The sequence below is a fragment of the Erpetoichthys calabaricus genome, chromosome 2 (genome assembly GCF_900747795.2).
Source record: "Erpetoichthys calabaricus chromosome 2, fErpCal1.3, whole genome shotgun sequence".
NCBI lineage: Eukaryota > Metazoa > Chordata > Cladistia > Polypteriformes > Polypteridae > Erpetoichthys > Erpetoichthys calabaricus.
The window spans coordinates 3,300,575-3,321,167 of NC_041395.2; the positions used below are offsets into that span (position 1 = coordinate 3,300,575).

General features: G+C 40.4%; 1 protein-coding gene across 1 annotated transcript in view; it reads left to right on the forward strand.

Moving 5' to 3' along the window:
- The first annotated feature begins 1,189 nt into the window (after positions 1-1,189).
- LOC114669449 (uncharacterized) overlaps positions 1,190-20,593 on the forward strand; it is a 115,636-nt gene continuing 96,232 nt past the window's right edge. The window contains exons 1-14 of the mRNA XM_051924011.1: positions 1,190-1,253; positions 2,100-2,186; positions 3,290-3,421; positions 3,899-4,045; positions 6,954-7,058; positions 7,379-7,519; positions 10,614-10,727; positions 12,147-12,287; positions 12,811-12,918; positions 16,461-16,595; positions 16,987-17,109; positions 17,923-18,066; positions 18,373-18,486; positions 18,665-18,799. Of these exons, the coding sequence (XP_051779971.1) occupies positions 1,190-1,253; positions 2,100-2,186; positions 3,290-3,421; positions 3,899-4,045; positions 6,954-7,058; positions 7,379-7,519; positions 10,614-10,727; positions 12,147-12,287; positions 12,811-12,918; positions 16,461-16,595; positions 16,987-17,109; positions 17,923-18,066; positions 18,373-18,486; positions 18,665-18,799 (1,690 nt within the window). The remainder of the gene's footprint in view (positions 1,254-2,099; positions 2,187-3,289; positions 3,422-3,898; positions 4,046-6,953; positions 7,059-7,378; positions 7,520-10,613; positions 10,728-12,146; positions 12,288-12,810; positions 12,919-16,460; positions 16,596-16,986; positions 17,110-17,922; positions 18,067-18,372; positions 18,487-18,664; positions 18,800-20,593) is intronic.

Consider the following 20,593-nt stretch of genomic DNA (forward strand, 5'->3'; position numbering starts at 1 on the left):
GTCTCACTAGTGTCTTAAAACCACTATCTTCAACCTTCACCTTTCACACAACAATCCAGTTACCTTCTCCCAATTGTTCCATTCACATTCTGTGGTTATCTCGGCATCTACTTCTCCATCCTGGGCTATCACTGATCCTAGATATTTAAACTTCTCCACTCTTTTCAATAGTTCTCCCTGCAGGCTAACTTTTGAACCCTGATCATCAGTAAACCTCACATATTCCGTTCTCTTCTTTTCCCTCTATCTTCCAAAGCCCTTCTCCATTCTTCCAACTCCCTTTTCACTTCCTCCTTTCTGGTGTTATACATCACAATGTCCTTGACACAAAGCTTGCACAGGGGGATTGTTCTTATATCCCATGACTCAACACTTCTATAACCAGATCTAAGAGATAAGGACTTCAAGAAGATCCCTGGTGCAGACCTACTCGAACTGGGCTCTTGTCTGTTTCCCCAACACTGCTTTCAACCTGAATACTCACTCCATCATACATATCCTGGACAATCCTCAATCCTCTGGTCTTACTTTCTCTCTCATGCACCTCTAGACCTCTTGACGTGGTGCTCTATCATAAGGCTTCCCCATTCAATAAACACCATGTGGAAACCTTTCTGTTTTTCTCAATGCTTCTTTATGAGTTGACTCAATACAAACACAGCATCACTTGTTTCTCTTCATGGTGTAGCAGCTTTAGAATGGTTGCTGGTGATTTGGAAGAAGACAGACACACCAATATCTGGATTCTGACGTTTATTCTACAAGACAAGCAGTAAAGGGCATAGTCAGCACATGCAGCGTCGGGCACTCTCTATCTCCTGCAAAAGCGTCATCCAGCTTTTTTCTTCTTTTTAACATATATACATAAATACAATAAATACAAATTTAAGAAATGCATATAAACAATAACAATGAAGGACAATAATTAACGTTGCAACCTACCTACAAGACAAGCAGTAAGGGTCACAGTCGGCACACGCAGCGTCAGGCGCTCTCTGTCTCCTGTAGCAAGACAAACAATATACTAATGAGGCTGGATCTCCGTTAAACCAAACACTTTTAAAATCCATTTCTGCTGACCAAAAGTGACAACAGAAACTCGAAACACATCAACAACCACATGGCGTGATGTTTCCATTCAGTTTCAGACAGAAAACACTCATTTAAAACTTGTCAGCTTATACGAGAGATGGAGAGTATTGAGAAGCGCCTTACCTGTAAAAGCGTCATCCAGCTTTTGCCAGGTGTCTGCTGTACGCTACATGTGCGTCCTATGGGTGTTACATTAATTAAAGCCCCCCCCCCCCCCCCCCCCGCTACAACAGACAAACAGGAACTATATACAAGAGATACAATGATTACATTCACATTAAACCAAATACACAATATAGAAAACAGAAGATGTTCACAACAAAATGTTCACAACATAATAAACTAACTCAGCCACAATGGCATAAAACCAAACCGCACCTCCCCTATGGTGGTCTCTTTCCTAAGCTTTCTCTCTATAATCTTTCTCCATATTTTCATCGTGTGTGACCTCAGCTTTATCCGTCTGTAGTTTCCACAATCCTGAATGTCACCCAACTCCATATAAATGGATACAATTACACTGGTCCTCTATTCCTCTAGTATTCTCTCCTCTTCATAGATCTTCTCCATCAGATCCCACAACACATCTACTGCCTCATCTCCTAAACTCTTCCACACTACTGCTGGTGTTTCATCTTGTCCGGTTGCCTTTCCATTCTTCATTCGTTTCAGTGCCGCCTTTGCTTCTTCTATATAATGACTAAAGAGAACAAATTGAACTGAATAAACATAATTAAACCAAGAATAAATGAACAGAACAATATTATAAATAATGATGGAAAACAATGAACAATAATGAATGGTGAACAAAGAAGCCAAAAAAGAAAATTTAAACATAAGATGGGGGGACCCTGGCTTGGCCATATCAGCTGAATGGGGTGGTCTTGTAGTTATTCATTTCAGATGTTTAAGCAGGCCAGTACGTGTCTGCATTTCCCATCATTCACCACTTTATCTGTTTTCACAAAATGTTGACCATTTCTTTTTCTTTTTCTTTCCATGTACAGATGGTGCAAACATGATTAGTGGCTGCATATCAGAAGCTTACTGTACTTCTTCTGTTTGCTGTCAAGGAAATCTCTGCAATAAACCAAGTGAGTTGACACCTGCAAATCCCACTTTATTTTGGATGAATTGCTACCAGCATGAAGAATGGCTGTGCAGTTCAGGGCGACAAAGCATCTCAAGTCAAAGGAAGCTGTCATTGCAGTCTTTAAAATGGACACCATAATCGCAATGAATTGAGTTAGAAAGATGAGGGCCAGCTTTCAGTATTTAACAATTCTAAGTGGATTACGGTGGACAAGGACTTGCGTACAGAAACACAAGGCAGCAGTGGCTGCCCAAACCACATCAATGGATCCAAAAAGGTTTGAGAAAAATGGCCATCAGAGCAGGATTACGAAAGATTTTTGATAAAGACAAGAAGGACGTCAAAGTACAAAGAGGGCCAAAGAAGAAGAAGAAGATAAAGATGATTCCATATAACAATGTCTTTTCTCAGTGCAGTGCCTGAGCTAGAAAACTGATTGGAATTAAAGTCTTACTGTTTATTGCGTATTTAGGTGGCTCTAGCTTGGCTATGCAAATGGAGAATCCTACCTGTTTACCTGTTCTGGAGTGTGAGATGGTCGGCGGTATCCTGCCCTCTTTGAACGGCTTGACCTGAGTCAGTAAATTTCTCCTTTTAGAATTTCAATAATGAACTTTACGTTGAACAGTAGTGTAGAAAAGCGCCCCCTCTGCAGTTGGAATGAAATGGAAGCCGGCATAATGGCTACATCAAGAGTCTCCTGATCTACTCGGTGTGTTGCCATGCTTGTCCAATTTGATTTTCCTTCTGCAGTCTAAAGGCCCTCAGTGTAAGCTGATTAATGGCCGTCGACTGAGTGAGCGTTACTGTGAGGATGTCTGGGTCTCCTGTCTTGGACTAGCATTTCCCATGTGGCTGTTTCCTTGCACCTTATCCACAAGCCTAAAGTTACATTAAACAGATTTAAGAGTGGATGGATGGGTGAACGGATGTTCATTTGAAGGTCGTTACTTTGTTTCAAGGCAGGACAGGATTGCACAGTTGGATGTTTTAGTTGTTTATTTAGAGCTGATCCTTCCCTCATTTCTTAACGTAGAGCCATTTTACCTAATCTGTCTCATATCCACAAGGATGGCTTGAATAATCCGCACTTCTTGTTTTCAGACCCGTCACCTGTCCTGACCTGTTACCAGTGCTCTAATCTCAATGAATCAAGCTCGTGTGACATCCAGCAGCTGTCCTCATGTTCATCACCAGCAATGCAGTGTGGAGTTTCATCAATCCAAACTATACGGAGTAAGCAGAACGAAACGGTTAAAGATTCATTTTTATATAAAACTACTAAGAGTGACCCTCAGAACTGATTTTGTGTTGTCCAATGTGAACAGCTTGTATGAAGTTTTTGTCTTTGACTGCACATTAAGCCTCAGGACTTCAGCTTTCAGTCGTCTCCTCCAGCATTGCCTGATTATTGTGGAACCAGGCCACCAAGAAGAAAAGTCTGCCCTGTGAGATTTAAACATGGCATAATGGTGGTCCAGGTGCAGTGGCAGTGCTGCCCCCTGCGGGTCACACTGTTAGAAGTTCACTGATGGGTCTGGTGTGCAGTCCAGGATCTCTTACAGAATGCAGTGAACTCACCAATGAGAGCTGTGGAGCCCCATGAAGTCCCTGAACTTGTTTTGTCTTTACTCTTTTTTACTTTATTCTCTTCACAAGTGTATGTGAGGTGCAGTGATTCCTGTCTTATTGTATTGCTTTTATCTCCTTCAGATTCCTTAAATCAAACTCAGTATATCAGATCGTGTGTCAATCCAGCCATCTGCAATGTTTCCATGTCCTTCAACACTGGAGAACTGAGTGCCATTTCACATACGGAGTGCTGTCAGTCAAATTTGTGCAACTCCAACAGCACAGAAGGTAATGGAGAAGGTACTTGGCACCCCGGCACTGCCACTAACATATTCTTGAAAGAAAGTGTGATAGGCTTCATAAACTTGTGACAGACATATGAGTCCAATCCAATGATCTATCAGTTTGTCATCAGCACTAAACGAGAGACGTCACTAATACGACTCAAGTCCCACTCCACCAGATGTGGTTGATTTCATTGGTACTTAACAACACAAGTTATTAAATTAGGATTATAAATTTAGGGATTGACAGACTGTATAGTGGTAGAAGAATGGCTTTTGCCATAACATTGGGATTAATAAAGTATCTATCTATCTATAACGGACTATAGATGTGTGCCCTGGTGGTGTTGGTTAATGCAGAATCATCCGTGGCTGTATAGACCAGTATGGGGGAGATGTCTTCCATGTCAGTCATAGTGCTACTGTGCCGAATGGTTTTGAGGGTATTGAAGGTGGTTATACAGATAGGATTCCATCGGGTGCAGCTGCTGGCTACTTCCTCCCAGACATTGATGCTCATATCATTTACTATCCCTAAAGTGCCTTTGGAGCCAAGTTCTCCAGATGAATAACATTTGCAAACACACAGTCTTGCTTGTGTCAAACATGCCTGAGCCATTACAGGTAACCTTTCCTTTAGAAGGTGCTCAGACGTGAAATACCAACAGTTAAGAGGACCTCAGTGTTGGAAACTCAGTCTTACCTGGAAATAGGGAAGACGATGTGAGTGAAAGCATGCAAATAACTTGTAAGTCTGTTTTCCCACACACTTGTGGTAGGACGAGGTAAGAGGCAGGCTGCTTTTCATAGGCACTTTGTCCAGGGAGAGATTATTGCTGATCGACAAACCAGATAGTTGAACTGGTGAACATCATCCAGCTTGTAGTTATAAATAAACACTAAATGGAGGCCATCCTGTCACACTTGTCTTCTTCAGGCTAATGGAGTGACTAGAATCTTCACTGGCCTTACAGAAGCAGTCCAGAATTCTCAACTGACGATCTACAGTGTGATTGTGAGAGTGACTGCCTCAGCCGCACAAACACTGGGCTGAACAGTCCTCTGTCACACTCTTGTCACACTCTGCCCTAAATGTGTTGTTCATGAGCAGAAAAAGATGATTCCAGAAAGTTGCTGTAAGCAAACATCCCTGCCTGATGCTGCTGCAGATCCTTCATGATATGGGACTGATGTCTTCATTTTGTCCTAAAATGATAAGATGATGATAAGCAGCTCATCATCAGTAAAGGTGGCTTTGCTAAGGTCACTAACACCTACGAGAGCTGTCATCATTTTAAGATTTTGCTCCATGCATGACCGTTTCTGTGGGATTTTCGTTTTATTCTTGTTATAAAATAATATTGCTAATGTCACCATTTTGTTGTTGTGTTTCCCTTTGCCATATGGTTGTGTTGTTGGAGATGGCACCATTACTACCAGGTGACTGTATATGATTCGTGACGTCATCCTGTCTGCTCTACTACAGAAGGGGGCAGGAGGATAGTAGGCCGAGGTCTCCAGGTCTGTCACCGTGTCTGACTTTATCTTTGACTTTGTCTTTTATAATTCTGATATTCTGTGTTGTCGACTGGCCGTAGTTCAAGAATTAATTCATGGAGAGATGATGCTGGGCTTCTCTTATGTTGCTCAGTTTTCCGCTTTTTTCTTTGTATCTTTATGCGTGCTCACTCTGTATTTAGTAACCACTGTGTTCTGCGCCTGCACTCTGTGAAGAGCACTCTACATTAACGCTGAACGTTTCATTGTGCTGATTCCTGCTGCTGTGCTTTAAGATGGTGGCACACCACCACTGTTACTCAGGATTCCTGCATTTGTTTCTGATTTTGATGATTTTAGTTTATTCTGATCTCAGAATTGACCCAGTCTGCTTCTGACCTTGTTGTCTCTTTCATCTTCTGATCTTTGGACCTGCCATTTCTAGTCTGGCATTGCAAGATCTTTTTGAAATGCCAGTCATCAAAGTCCGCACATGCCAGCACCCTAACCTCAAGATCTGTTCTGTTGTGTTTCCTGCTGTGCTTGGTGCACATTTTACAGTCCACTTGTCAGGTTTAAATCCTAATCCTCATGCATAAAATGAAGAACACTTCGCCTCCATGGCTGGGGTCTTCACTACTTCAGATCATCAGAAACAGACCCAGTTGAACTGAATTGCTGACAGCCGTTTAACTGTTGTTTCCATGTTGTTTCCACCTTGTACAGTGAACATGGACTGTCCTCTCCAGAGTAAATGTCTTGGACTCAATAATAATGTTTAAATGGAACCAGTTGACAAGTAATATGCTGGACAGTAGGCCTCTAGGGACATTTAAAACTCAACTTGATTTTGTTTTGAAGACATTAGACAGATAAAATTGGTAAGCTTTGTTGGGCTAAATTTCTCATTCCCGTTAAAAATGTTTTTAATGTTCTAATATGAAAAACTGGCTGTTGGTCACACAACACATCTCCTCTGTCACAGGAGGAGCTGAAGTTGGCATCAGACTGCCTAGGATCTCCAACTCTGGACTTTCATTCAGTGATTGACTTCCTCATCGTTCATTTTCTTGAGTTGTGCTTACATTCCAGTGTAGAGTTGGTGTGTGCCTTGTGCCCAGTGCTCCCATTATAAGCACCTGCCTTTTGCGACCATGAACTGGATTAAGAGGATTTAATAACAGTATGGTGTGGTGGCACATTGTTATGTGGTCTAAGAGCAGGTCTGAAATAAGTCCTTCAAAGGCTTTTTTAATTCAAATTCCTTAGTTTTCCTTTTATCATTAAATGTTACATTTTCTAATCAGACATTTGAAGTAAAAAGGACAAAGGCTGTTGCTTCACCAATAAATATCCAAGATCCTATCATCGCACCTTTGTCTTATTTCTTAAACTTTCCATTTTCTTCATTACAGTCATCACACCTTCTCCAAATACCCTGCAGTGCTATTCTGCAACAAACAACGTGGATCAAGTAGTGCAGTGTGCCGGCATTGAAGACCGCTGCTTCACCCTTGGAAGTAAGTCAAGCGTCAATATAGCAGGACATCTCGATCATTGGGAATATATTCAAAAAAGCATGGATTCAGCCTTCCATCCAGAAATGTGTCTTGTTTAGCTACTGCAGTATGTGACCTGCGGGCAGGCTCTTGGCAGGAATCTTCTGTTTAACATGTCTAGGATTGATGCAGTTCACTCTGGGACTTTCTGTGTGTGTCTTTCCCATTGTTGATTTATTTTATTGCACTGATGATTGTAATTGTTGCCCATTGTGTTACACACACGTTATTTGCCCCTTTTACTCTGCTGTTCATTTCTCTTTTTTTCTTTTCTTGTTTAGTTAGTGGTCTTGGACTGGTCCAAGGTTGTGCCTCACAAAGTACCTGTGACAATGTGCAGATGATTGCAGACTACTTTGGATTCCCCACAATATCAAATATCAGCTGCTGCCAAGGATCTTTCTGCAACAATGCAACCAACAGTAGGCATCAACTCTGTTTATAGAGCCAGTAACTAACCTACTCAATGGCATTCATGCTTGACGTGTGTTATCGCGGTATTTTCCTCTACTTACCCTTTACCTAGGGGTAAGTGTACTCATCAGGTCTGTCTACTGTCGCACCTTAAGATTAACACACATACACACAGACTTTATGAATAACACACACACGGCTGTTTAACCTTTGGCACTTTAAACCACACAAGTGCCTTAGGAATAACACAGCCTGTCACTCTCTCAGCACTTCAAGAGACTTACTTATTGTCAGCATGAACAACATACAATGTTTTAAAGATATCTTAGACATAAATATTACTTTAGTCTCTACGAATGTATTCAAACATACAAAGGCCCCACATCCTTGGCTATAGGCCATTTATCAACAAGGAATGCCTTACTTGACGTCCTGTTCCCTACTATTGGGTGAAGCTCACACCCTCAGCTTTAATAAACCTCACAGCATGGAGCGTACGGCAAACCTCTGGATACACCAGGTGCTCAAAAAAATCTACCTTATTACTTCAATCACTCTAGACATGAAGACAAAGCATAGAATGTTAAAAAGTAGCATGGTATTTATTACATGAATAATAATACCAAAGAGAACAAAGAATAATAGAAAATAAGATTGATAGTAAAGTTTAGATATATATAGTAGTCCTAGGGTCTCGCACATGAAGTTGTTCATGAGATGCTTTTCTGACAATCAAAGCACGTTGATGGCGCCCTCTTCTGATGTTGCTCTGCAGACGAGTCTTATTTATTATAAAAGTTTTCCCCGGGGTTTTTCAAGATGTGATTGCTACATACAGTATACCTGACTGGCTGGCTGTCAATATGATGAATGAATATGCTCAAACCCGTTCACCAGTTTGAGTACGGCCGTTGTTTCAAGCGATAAAATTTCTTATGTTTTAACAATCTCCTGTCTCAAGCTGTAATTTCCAGTCCTATGGCATCTCCTTCTGGTCACAGATTGTAAAGTAATCGGGTACAACTTGAACCATAGCATGTCTTCCTTTCCCAAGCTCTAAATCAGTTTGGTCCTGGTGACTTTCCCTTTTCAGGTGATAAAATCATCAGTACAGCTTGAGGTGTCTCCTGAATTCCTGATCAGTTCAAACAGATGGTACTGATATTGGTACATTCAGGAAAACAGATTGCCTTTGATGTTAACTGCCCATGCTAGTGACCTGTATTTAAGTTCATCTGCTGTTTTGTCTTGAGCAAAATATAATGAAAATATAGACCAAAACCTGCAGATTTGGCACACCACAACAACATGGCCGACACACACTACACAATTAAAATGGATCTGCTCCACTTTTGGAAATGATTGAAGGAGTGATTTGGTCCTCTTTTAGAGTTAGAATAAAAAGATGGACTTTCTTATTCTTATTATAAATTTACTATATAATAAAATGCTAAGGACTGTGAGTGTGCTGTTCCTTCGAGCAATCTGGTGGGTCAGTTTAGCTTTAATGTAATTGGTCAGTTTGGTTTTGGTGATGTGATTGAAAGTGGAAGTGTGAAAGACACAAGGAGGCTGTAAAGCTATAGGATGCATGCTGAGAGTCATCTTCAAAGAAGGAAATTATAAAAGTGGACAGGTGGCGACCAAGGCACCTCAAAATCATAGAGTCTGGGAAAGAAGGTATTAAAAATAAGCCTGGTATTTTTCAAGTCAAATTTGTTTCTTCACAAGCATGCTATGTGTGCATCTGTCAAACAAAGTTGTGTACTGAAGTTACAGTAGGTGCTTTCAATAAATTAAAAAAAATTGCCTGCTCTGGCACTTTACAATGGCAAGTATGGGAACAGAGGAAAAGCTTAAAAATGTATGAAATATGTCCATTTTTTTAGCCAAGACAGTTGTCGAGTATTGATCTACGCTAGCCATGTTTCTGACGTGTGTTTGTGACAACAAAGGAATTTATCACATATTCCGGGTACTGTTATTCTTGTGGTAAGGTTAAGTTTAAGAATCTCACATAAATATGGAAGTAAATCAAAACCAAACCAACCACATGGCATGGAAATTTGGTCTTTTGAGAGGAAACCGTACCTATCGGGGTGAAAGGTTAGCAGAAGACTACAAGTGGTGAGCTATCGTACACGGCTGGACTTGTTTAAAAATGGCCAAATCTCATAACATTAGTGTTTTATTACTCTAAAATGAAGTGTATAAACAATTTTAAAAAGTGGAAGTAATTACAGTACACAGATCAATAACTGACAATAATGGACACGTTCAGTTTGTTTTGAAGCTTTTCCTCCTTTCTCCATTGGCTGCAATGTAAAGATGTTTTTAACAACAACAACACTTATTTCTAGAGCACGATTTCATGCACATGATGAAGCTCAAACTGCTTTACAAGATGAAAAGAGAAACAAGAAAAATATCAAAATAAGATTAGGCAATACTAATTAACAAAGAATAAAGTAAGATCTGATGGTCAGGAGGACAGAAAAAACAAAAAACAAAAAACACCCCAGTGGGCTGGAGAAAAAAACCAAACAAAATCTGCAGGGGTACTGAGGCCATGAGACCACCCAGCCCCCAATGAATTTAAAATTTAGAGAAAGCGATTAACTTTAGAGCACAATTTTGTATTACAAATGCATATCCAGTATAGTACAGTATGTTTGTGAAGAAATTACTTAGACTTAAAAAATGTCAAACGTATCCTTTACGGGATTGTGCTTGATAGAGGGAGCGCCGGCTCTGGAGACGCACGAGGATACCTAGGACAGGCTCTGAAGGTGCAAGAAGGGAAAGCGATATAAATACATATTTTTAAATGTACTTAATTGCCTGCCTTTGTGGGGTAACGGCTAGCAAATAATAATTTGTTAAGTCACCAATATGCTTAAGGCTTTTTTTGTGACGGTAAAAGTATAGTAATTAAATGATTTGATGGCTCACAAATTTGAATAACTCCCCAGTTTTTGCTTTTGCTCTAATCAAAACAATGTCATATTACTGTCCGAATTGAAGAAATGCAAGACAATAAAAGAGTTAAACGTTGTGAATACAGACTTCAGATGAAAATGTGCTCATTCATTTTACTTTCAGATTCCAGTTTGACTTGTCACCAGTGCTACTCGCCCACTTCCTGGGACTCCTGTGAAAGTGTGTCTGCTCCCTGCAGTTCTCCAAATGCGACTTGCTCAACGGTTTTTAGCTCAGGTGAGCGCCGATACACCCTGATGTGCATATTATTGTTATTTAGCTGGGAACATTAAAACCTCAACAGTCCTCCACAACAACTTCTTCATCCCAAAATTTGTAAATCCCAGTTCTGCAACATTTGTGGCTTACAATGTTATCATATTTGCTTCAGATCCCAGGCAGCATGGATACCAAAAAACACAAAATCAAGTATCATATCATATAAGGCGGAGTGGTGGCTCTGAGGCTAGGGATCTGCACTGACAATCGGAAGGTTGCCGGTTCGAATCCCGTAAATGCCAAAGGAGACTCTGCTCTGTTGGGCCCTTCAGCAAGGCCCTTAACCTGCAATTGCTGAGCGCTTTGAGTAGTGAGAAAAGCGCTATATAAATGCAAAGAATTATTATTATTATTAACATTGAGGACAGATAATACACCATTATAGTTTCACTGAGTTAACTTGAATCACGGCCTGCTACAGCCAAGAAATGACCTGCAGAATTCTGTCATGGCAGCATGGTCTTTGAAGATGACCCAAAGTCTGGTTGGCGTTTGATTCTAAAGGTGGAAGAAAAGGTTATCAGTGTGCAGTGAATGGTAATGGAGACAGTGACAGTGTATGAGAGAACAGGCGCTATAGTGGTTATGTGTGAGCCAGTTGAGTCAGTTACTCATGAACAGTTAAATCAGTGAGGTCCACGCATGTTAGGTGACATCTGAAGTGAAACAACACCACATGGAATGTTCTCACGAGAATGTCAGGCTGATGAGTTCAGGCTAAGAACAATTTGGGAAGCATAAACAGGGAATTTCATAACTGGTGATGAACCAAACAACAAAGCATTCAACATCCTAGCCAATGCTGGCAAGATCAGACACCCAGTTTGTATTAATGTTGAAGATGAAGTGATCAACGATTATTGGCCACACAAAGCCCACATAGCCAGTCGGTATCACATTGATGTTCAGGGCCATACATCAGGATATGGTATGGATGAGGCTGTCAGCCATCAGTCTCGCTTCTGTTTCACAAATGTCCACGCTGCACATGTCACTCTGTATGATGATGATGATGAGGATGAGGACATCAAGTCAGTGACAGAGGACTGGCCACTCAAGCCAGATAAGGTGTTTCACTGGGGGGTCACAGGAAAGCCTTGTGAGTTCTTTGCGTGTTTTGGTGTGCTGGTATATTTGTTTGGTCTGATGGCTAATTTGTTGGTAGCTTCCCTCATAGATCCCTTTTAATGATGATGCTCTTTTTTTCTTATAAATGATTAGGTTTATTTATTTATTTATTTATTTATTTATTTATTTATGTCTCTTTCCTGTTCACACTCCCTCTTTTGGATTTTGTACAGTAACAGGGTATGGCTTTACGTGCTGCGTATGTCTGTATTTTATGTGTGAGGTTTATGTTCTTGTTTAATTCTTTAGATGTGAATTCATTCAACATTTTCCAAAGACAGTGTGCCGTTCCGGAGAGCTGCAATGTGAGCGTCTCACTGAACTACGGATATGGAAGCACAACCTGGATTTCTCAGTGCTGCAGCTCAGACCTGTGTAATGCTGAAAACGGTAATTTTCCTTATTCATTTTTATTCTATTGTTATTAAAGCTTTAATATTTTGTACCTGTAGGGTTGACATAGTGAGTCATGGTGAGGTTGGGCATCGATGCCAGCCTGCATGCTCACTGTATCTATTTGCTCTTGTTCTCCAAGATCTCCACTTCTCTACCAGTTAGACTTACTGGTCGAGTATCAGTGTGGGTGTGTGTTTGAGGGCCAGTGTGCCCAGGGTTTGCTCCTGGTCTTGTGCCTGAGGTTGCCATTTTAAACTCTGCCTCTTTATAACCTTACGATTGAAAAGTCAGATTGGAACATCCGCTAGATGGATGAAAGGATTTTGTAAATTCCTTACATAGACATAAACCTGAAGGCGACCTTTGGATTGTTAACTTGAAAGAATTCCATGTGGACTCCATGTGTTTCTACACTTTTTTGAGAGTTAAAGCCATTGGACAGGATGTCATATTCAGAATGCGCCTGTGATAAAAGATCTGGATGATATGGTCACTCGTTTTCTTTTTGTCCCCACAGTTAGCGTTTCCAGCGACCCCAATGGCTTAGTCTGCTGCGCAGGATTGAACGGCCTGTGCCAGAGGCTGGTCATGTGCACCGGCATTCAGGGCCACTGCTTCATCTCAGGTATGCCCGTTGGAAGTCAAACCTGCCCTACTTTCATTCGCTAGTCTGTTATTAAGTACGTTTTCAATATTTTATGAGTGCATTTTATACCAGCGTGTCTTCTGACATCTTCCTGTTTCTCAAACTTTGGTGATCACATTTTAAACCAAACAATCGTGAAGTGAGTGCATGCCATTTAGTTTCATTAATTAACCTGTGAAGTTATTGAATGTCATTTACGTGTGCTTACCTGATCTTTTGGATGAGAAAGAAACTTCAGGGCAAGAAAAAGTCAAATCAAACTCTACATTTCATCATGGTGGTAAAGACTAGGACGTTTAAATATATTTTGTGGAGCTTGCAGGATGTGGCTTCAAGGCAGAACACTAGCTGGACACATTTGAACACACGGGTCCCTCAGGTGAGCCCCACTCACCAGGTAATGACATAAACCACAATCCCCTTTTCTAACTGTGAGCCTATCATTCTCGGTGTGCACGTGCAGCACAGCGCCAGTCCATCCAAGCGCTGACTCCTCCAGGTGACCACAGTCCTGATGCCGGCTGTCCATCTCCATTGTGTCCTCAGCAGGTGTCATGTTGGTCATCTGTTTTTGACCCCACTGATCCTAAAGAATTTTCTGGAGTCTTGTGCACTTTGTCTGTTCATCCTGCCTCCTTGAGTTACTGTTATATTGCTCTTCTTATTTGCAGTTTTTCTTGCACTGTTTTTGGGGTTTTCAGTAGTGCAGGTCATGAATCTGCCATTTGTTTTTTTAATTTACAACTTACATTTGTTCTTTTATTTTTATTTTAACCATTATCACTGCCATATTTTTGGTAGGTAAAGAAAGAAAAGAAAGCCTCACCTGGCAGGACGGGGCTTCTTTATTGCACTTGGGGTTGTTTCACTTGTAACGCCATGTATAACGAGTATAATGGAGCTCAAATCTGCACCAGTTCTCTCAACAAAATGAATAAATAAATGAACAGAATAAGAGCACAAATAAAGAGGGGAGCCATGCACTCATAAGCCCTTCATCCATTCTCAAACCTGCTTAATTTAATTCAATGCTATGAGCATTGAGTCATCAATGTGGTTCTAAAAATATATAAAATATAAGATTTCCTGTTATTGCTACGCAGATGGCACACAGATATACAGTAGCAAAACAAACTCTCTTACACCCATACTGGAATGTCTGAATTGCCACCGGAATATCCCCAGTTTGCTCAATCTGAACGATAAAAGAACAGAGATTGTGTGTTTTGGAGACCAAGTGACATACATTTTTATTTTAACCATTATCACTGCCATATTGAATGGGTATGGTTGGCACCTTGTTGTGCCTTAGTTGTTGTTAGGGCATCTCTATGGGGGTGTCTTCTGAGGTTGTGACCTTTGACCAATTGGTCTTTGGGTTAAAAGTCACTCAGAAAGATCAGTTCCTTATCGGAGCTGATGGATTCCTAAACAGACCTTTTTGCTGAATGCTTTTGTAATTCATTCTAAGAATCTCCAGATTTCTGATCTTTTGCCCGTCGTTTTGACTCTCATGTTTGTCTCTTGCTCTTACTTTGGCATCTCTCTGTTTAGATATCCAGCTTTTGGCTCCTTTCTTGCCTTTTGCAAAGTCTTTTCTAGGGTTGTGTGGTACACCGGGACTAAAGTACCAAAAAACAAAAAAACATTTCACAGTACAGTATCAGCATTTTAGGATTTTCAGTACCAGAAGTAAGCATCAGCTGTCCTCTCAATCTCCGTTCTCACTTCCGTTGATGCTCTCTATTACAGGTTTGGAAAAACATCCATATTGTAAACTACAAGAAACAAACTACACACTACACACTTCAATGTGATTGGGACTTCATGGGACCCCCAACAATCCTCCCCACTCCACAGTTATCAAAAGGAAGGCTCATGTAAGAAGCTTATTTGCTTCAGAACCATATTATTATATCGGTACTGAGGTTCAAAAGCTGGTCATTTTATTACTGGTCCAACATTAATCTCTTCTCCTGGTTGCTTACATAAACTTCTAGCTGGCAGTTTCAGTATGTTCTCTGGTTGTCCCATAGCAGATTGGATCTTTACCAATCTATTGCCCATGATGCTAAGCCAAGTCAGGCTAGAAATGCAGAAGAAACTGATTCGCTCAGTGGGGTCATTGGCGGCTTTGCTCGTTTCTGTTTCCCATGACTCTTTCCTGTGATCTCCAGAGTGTTGCTTCCTGGTTGCAATCGCAGGTGCACTTTGCATTAATTTCTATCTTCATCCTCATTCAACCCCAAGCCCCTCTTGGGCTCTGAATTTTATGTAAAAATGGTTAAGCCCGAATAACACCTGGGACAGTGCTTTCTGCTGCCATCCTTTGGGTGAAATAATATCATGCTACAGTATAATCATGAATTTTTCTATGTGTTCTACCAGTCTGTGGTAACTCATTGATATTCATGAGTGCGGAGGAGCCTTAAACAAAACACACAACGGCATGTAAACAAGAAGCTGTAAAGCCAGTTTTAGAACAGAGTGAAACTGAACCATTAGTTGTGTCAAGAGATGATGAGGATGATGTGAATTGGCCACCGGATACTGACCTGGATAACCTGGATATGCATACATATGACCGGGCTGCCCTGATATGTGTGGTCGAATTAAGGGTTGCTGTCCAACCAAGTAGAAGGACAAGAAAGACATCAGTCCCCCAAGCACTGTTCACAGTCTGCAGCTGTCAATGTCTGTGTCAGGGGACTGTGGAAGTCATTAAGCCTGGCGCTGTGGTAGGCTACAATAAAATAACGGGTGCGTCACTGGCACAGATCAGGCACTGACATTTTACCCTCTTGTGCATAAAACCAACATAAGAAATATGGTCCCTATGTGTTGGTGACTGTCTCAAAAAACGTGGCTCCAAAGACTTGTGCTAAATCTGCATCAGTACAGCAGTGGACACTTGGCAGACCACGGCTATTGAATTAAGGTTGATATTTTGGCATTTTCACTTTTCTGTTACAAGTAATAACATTTTTTCTTGTTTGGCTTGTTTTTCTGGAGGTACACGTAATGCTAAGAAAATTATGCAAATTAGTCTACAACTCAGACCTTCTTGATGCCTTTGGGGGAGTCAAAGATCTCCGTTCCTTTGTCAAGATGTCTGTTCAAGACGCTGAGCTCCTTCAGGCCTGACATTAACAGGACAGTCACGCCGAGAGCTTCGTTAGGCTTTAACTCTCACCATGAATCATTTCATTCAAAAAATGAAATCTTTAAAGATTTATCAAACTTAAAAACAAAAATCTAAGTAAGTCCAAAATTCAGAATTTGTTAATCCAAAGGCAAAAATAGAATTCTAAAAGAGAGAATTATCCAATGAAAGCAAAGCTAATTATGGAGCCAAAATGTAGAAACCTTTCTAAAGCCAAAATTAATTCATTCTTTTACAGTTTTGGATTTTATGATTTTTAATTTAATGAAAATAACAGACTCATTTTTTGGCATGTCACAATGTAAGGCTGTTAACAAGTGTTAGTGTACAAATCTGTTTTCATATTTTTTTGTTTTAGATACCGGATTATCTGTATATTCAGGATGTGCGTCACAAAGTGTGTGTGACAATCCCGTCACAGCAGCTACCAACCTGCAGATCTCTCTGAGCCAACAGACTCACTGCTGCCAAGGAAATGTCTGCAATAAACCCAGTAAGCCTCCTTCTCGTTCCCGCGTGCCTGTCGGTGGCACAGTGCTTAGTGCTGAAGCGTCTGAAGGGTTGTGTGGTTTGGGTTCAAGTCTGTAGAATTTGCACTTTCTCTTCGAGTGAGTCTGTGCAGGTTTTTTGAATTCCCACATCATTGAAGATGTGTTTTAGGTGCCTTGCTTGCTGATATGTGGGTGAATGTGAGTGTGCCCTCTGATGGGCTGGCACCCCACCTTGTGGACATAAAATGACAGCAAAGATTTGGTCTTTTGTCCCTTGGTTTGACCCCAGTTTTCAATGGACTTTGTTTTAATGTATTTATTTATTTGTTTGTTATCTGACACAATTGAAATAACAAATCAAGACTGGCTTATTGTTTCTTTTTTCATTTCTAGATGTCACTTTAAGCTGCTATGTGTGTCAGCCGTCACCTTCGTGGGACGTTTGTGAAAACACGACAACTTCATGTGATTCTGAAAATTCAGCCTGTGGGTTTTTTGTCAATGTCAACAGCTTTGGTAAGAAGATTCCACTGCCTTCATTGGCATTTCATTTCGTTTTGGTTTTTACTCTTCTGTCTATGATGAAGAAGCCCACTTGATGTAATAACCCAGGTATGGCAACAAGGCCCTGTGGTAATAATGGCGTTAAGTGGCATGGCTGAGGAGGACTGGGGCTTTTTAACCAAAAGGTAGAAGAAATGAGAAAACACAAAATAAAAACTAACAACTTGCTAGTCAAAGAATGAATTTGTAAAGGTTTAAACCAGAAAAGGAGACAGAGGAACACTCAGGCAATAAACACCACATTGGTCAGGAATCAAGAAAGTCCAGGGTATCTGTGTCAAGCGAAAATAAAAGTCAAAAGCAAAGGTCACAAAACATGTCCAAAAAGAATCATCAAATAACAAAGCAAACATGAAAAAATCAGTTACTAGATGTCCCAGGCCTAGGATGCCAGGAGCTGTCATTTTAAATAGGTGGAAAATAGTGATGGAACATGTCACATGACTTCTGTATCAGGTGACCAGAAACAGCAGAGCTGTAGACAATACGGATGTAAGGAGGATCACAAAAGGGGTGGGCCGTACAAGATACAGCCGATAGCTATTCTGTTATTTATTAAGCAGAAATAAATAACAGAAAAGAAAAACAGAGGACTGTAACACGACAAAGAGTGTGTGCGGACGAGAACTCCCGAGTACTTGCAGCTCATTTAGATGATTTGATTGAATGTTCTCCACTGCACACTCCATGGCGTTACTGTTAAACACAACAAAAATAAATGATTAAGAGAGAACTCTATCATCCCTTTCTTCATTCATTTGGCAGGCTTGGGAGTGACAAACAGTGAGATCGAGAGGTCCTGTATTACGCTGGACAGATGCAACACAACAGAGTCGACTAACTATGGACTTGCAAGTAGCATTTGGACATCCCAGTGCTGCAGCACCGACCTGTGCAACACAGAAACAGGTGAGCCGGAAGCAGAAAAGGCCCTGAAAAGTCTACAGCCTCCGTACTACAAATCCTACAAGGTGTTTGAAACCATGGAATGGTGGTGCTGCTTAGCAGGCCCTGGAGATGTCCAAAGAGAACAAAACTCATCAAACAATAACAAGAAACACTCCTGGTTCTGTAAATGAATGTTTGTGGGCAGAGATGTGTAACATTGTAGGGTCACCTGGTGAGGGTTAACCATTGTGACATATTACAAATGGAAAAATAAAATCTTAAGACAGACCCTGAGATTCAGCTTTTGTTGAATTTGTTTTTTTTCAGTCGTGGCTAACGCAACTGGTGCCATAAACGGGCTGCTCTGCTGTGCAACGACGGATGGGACGTGCCAGAATACAGTGCTGTGCACTGGCGTTGAGGACAACTGCTTTACATCAGGTGTGTGTATCCACATGTCCGCTTGTCCTTTTTATTGAGTCTTCAGTTCTGCTCAGTTCTGTCATTTTACATTGGTGTGCAACCAGCAAAATGCCGTCTTGTATGGTAAAAGCTGCGTAAACTTCTAATGTGGGATTACTGCTGGTTTGGTTTCCAATGGAGTCTGCTTTTGTTTCAGATGACGGACAAAATGTGTACAGGGGATGCACCTCCCAGAGCGTGTGCAATGATCCGGCGCACTCCATGACCGCCCGCAGTTGGCCCTTTATGTCTTACAGCAGGTGCTGCCAAGGAAATTTGTGCAATCGACCAGGTGAGTGGTGGGCATTTAAATCTATCTATCTATCTATCTATCTATCTATCTATCTATCTATCTATCTATCTATCTATCTATCTATCTATCTATCTATCTATCTATCTATCTATCTATCTATCTATCTATCTATCATATACTGCCTTTCACATTATCTATCTATCTATCTATCTATCTATCTATCTATCTTTCTATCTATCTATCTATCTATCTATCTATCTATCTATCTATCTATCTATCTATCTATCTATCTATCTATCTATCTATCTATCATATACTGCCTTTCACATTATCTATCTATCTATCTATCTATCTATCTATCTATCTATCTATCTATCTATCTATCTATCTATCTATCTATCTATCTATCTATCTATCTATCTATCTATCTATCTTTCTATCATATACTGCCTTTCACATTATCTATCTATCTATCTATCTATCTATCTATCTATCTATCTATCTATCTATCTATCTATCTATCTATCTATCTATCTATCTATCTATCTATCTATCTATCTATCTATCTATCTATCTATCTATCTATCATATACTGCCTTTCACATTATCTATCTTTCTATCTATCTATCTATCTATCTATCTATCTATCTATCTATCTATCTATCTATCTATCTATCTATCTATCTATCTGTCTATCTATCTATCTATCCTATCTATCTATCTATCTATCTATCTATCATATAGTGCCTTTCACATTATCTATCTATCTATCTATCTATCTATCTATCTATCTATCTATCTATCTATCTATCTATCTATCTATCTATCTATCTATCTATCTATCTATCTATCTATCTATCTATCTATCTATCTATCTATCTATCTATCATATAGTGCCTTTCACTCTATCTATCTGGTTTTTGTTCCACTATGCCCAATCACATTTAAAGATGAAATTGTCACCATGTATTTGAATTGTTTGTTTTACGTGTTTAAAATTCAATTGTCTTCAAAGCTCATGTTTTGTCTTATTAAGCTGTTTGCCCCAAAGCTTGTAAACCTCCTGAACACCTGAGATCTTCTGAGATCTTCTTCCCTTCCTTCCCTAAACTCCGTTCCTTGTGTCCTGCTCTGAGGCTCCATGTCTCTTAGATCTTTGTTCCCAGGTCTCTTTGTGTGTCAAGGTAACAGTCTGCCTGCCATCTCCAGCTTGTTCATCGCCGTTATGATGTTGGTTGTTCTCAGCTCACTCCTCCACTGTGCACCATGCTGAGCTGCTCTGCTACCTTTAGACTCAGAAGTTCTCTGCCTTGTGTCATTCATTGTTGTTTCATATTGTGCCTTGGCTTTTAGAGCTCCTCTTGCTTCTTGATGATATTTTTGTTTGAGACTCTTCTGCTTCTTTTATTTTCTGTAGCTTTTCAATTTGTATTTTTGGTGTAAAGTGCCTTATGATGTTAATTTAAACCCAGTTCAAGTACTTCATGGTCATGCACAATGTGAAAGCTGCTGCATATTTGTAACAAAGATGGCTTCCTGGATGGGCTCACTCTAGCTGAGTGTAACTCTTGCTGAAGATCCCACTCATAAAATGGATGAAACAAGCAGCCCATCCTGCAGGTCAGCCTGGGTCACATGATAATCTAACTAATGGAAAGCACGTTTAGAATGATAATAATGTGCGTCAATTGAAGGTGTTATGAACAAAAAAACGTGTAACATTTGTGGAGTGCAATGGCGACCGAGGATGGGATCATCCCACATGTCTTCAAGTGACTCTCCTCGCTTTATTAACTTTACCATTAGAGTTGACATGACTTGGAGGTTGCTTTG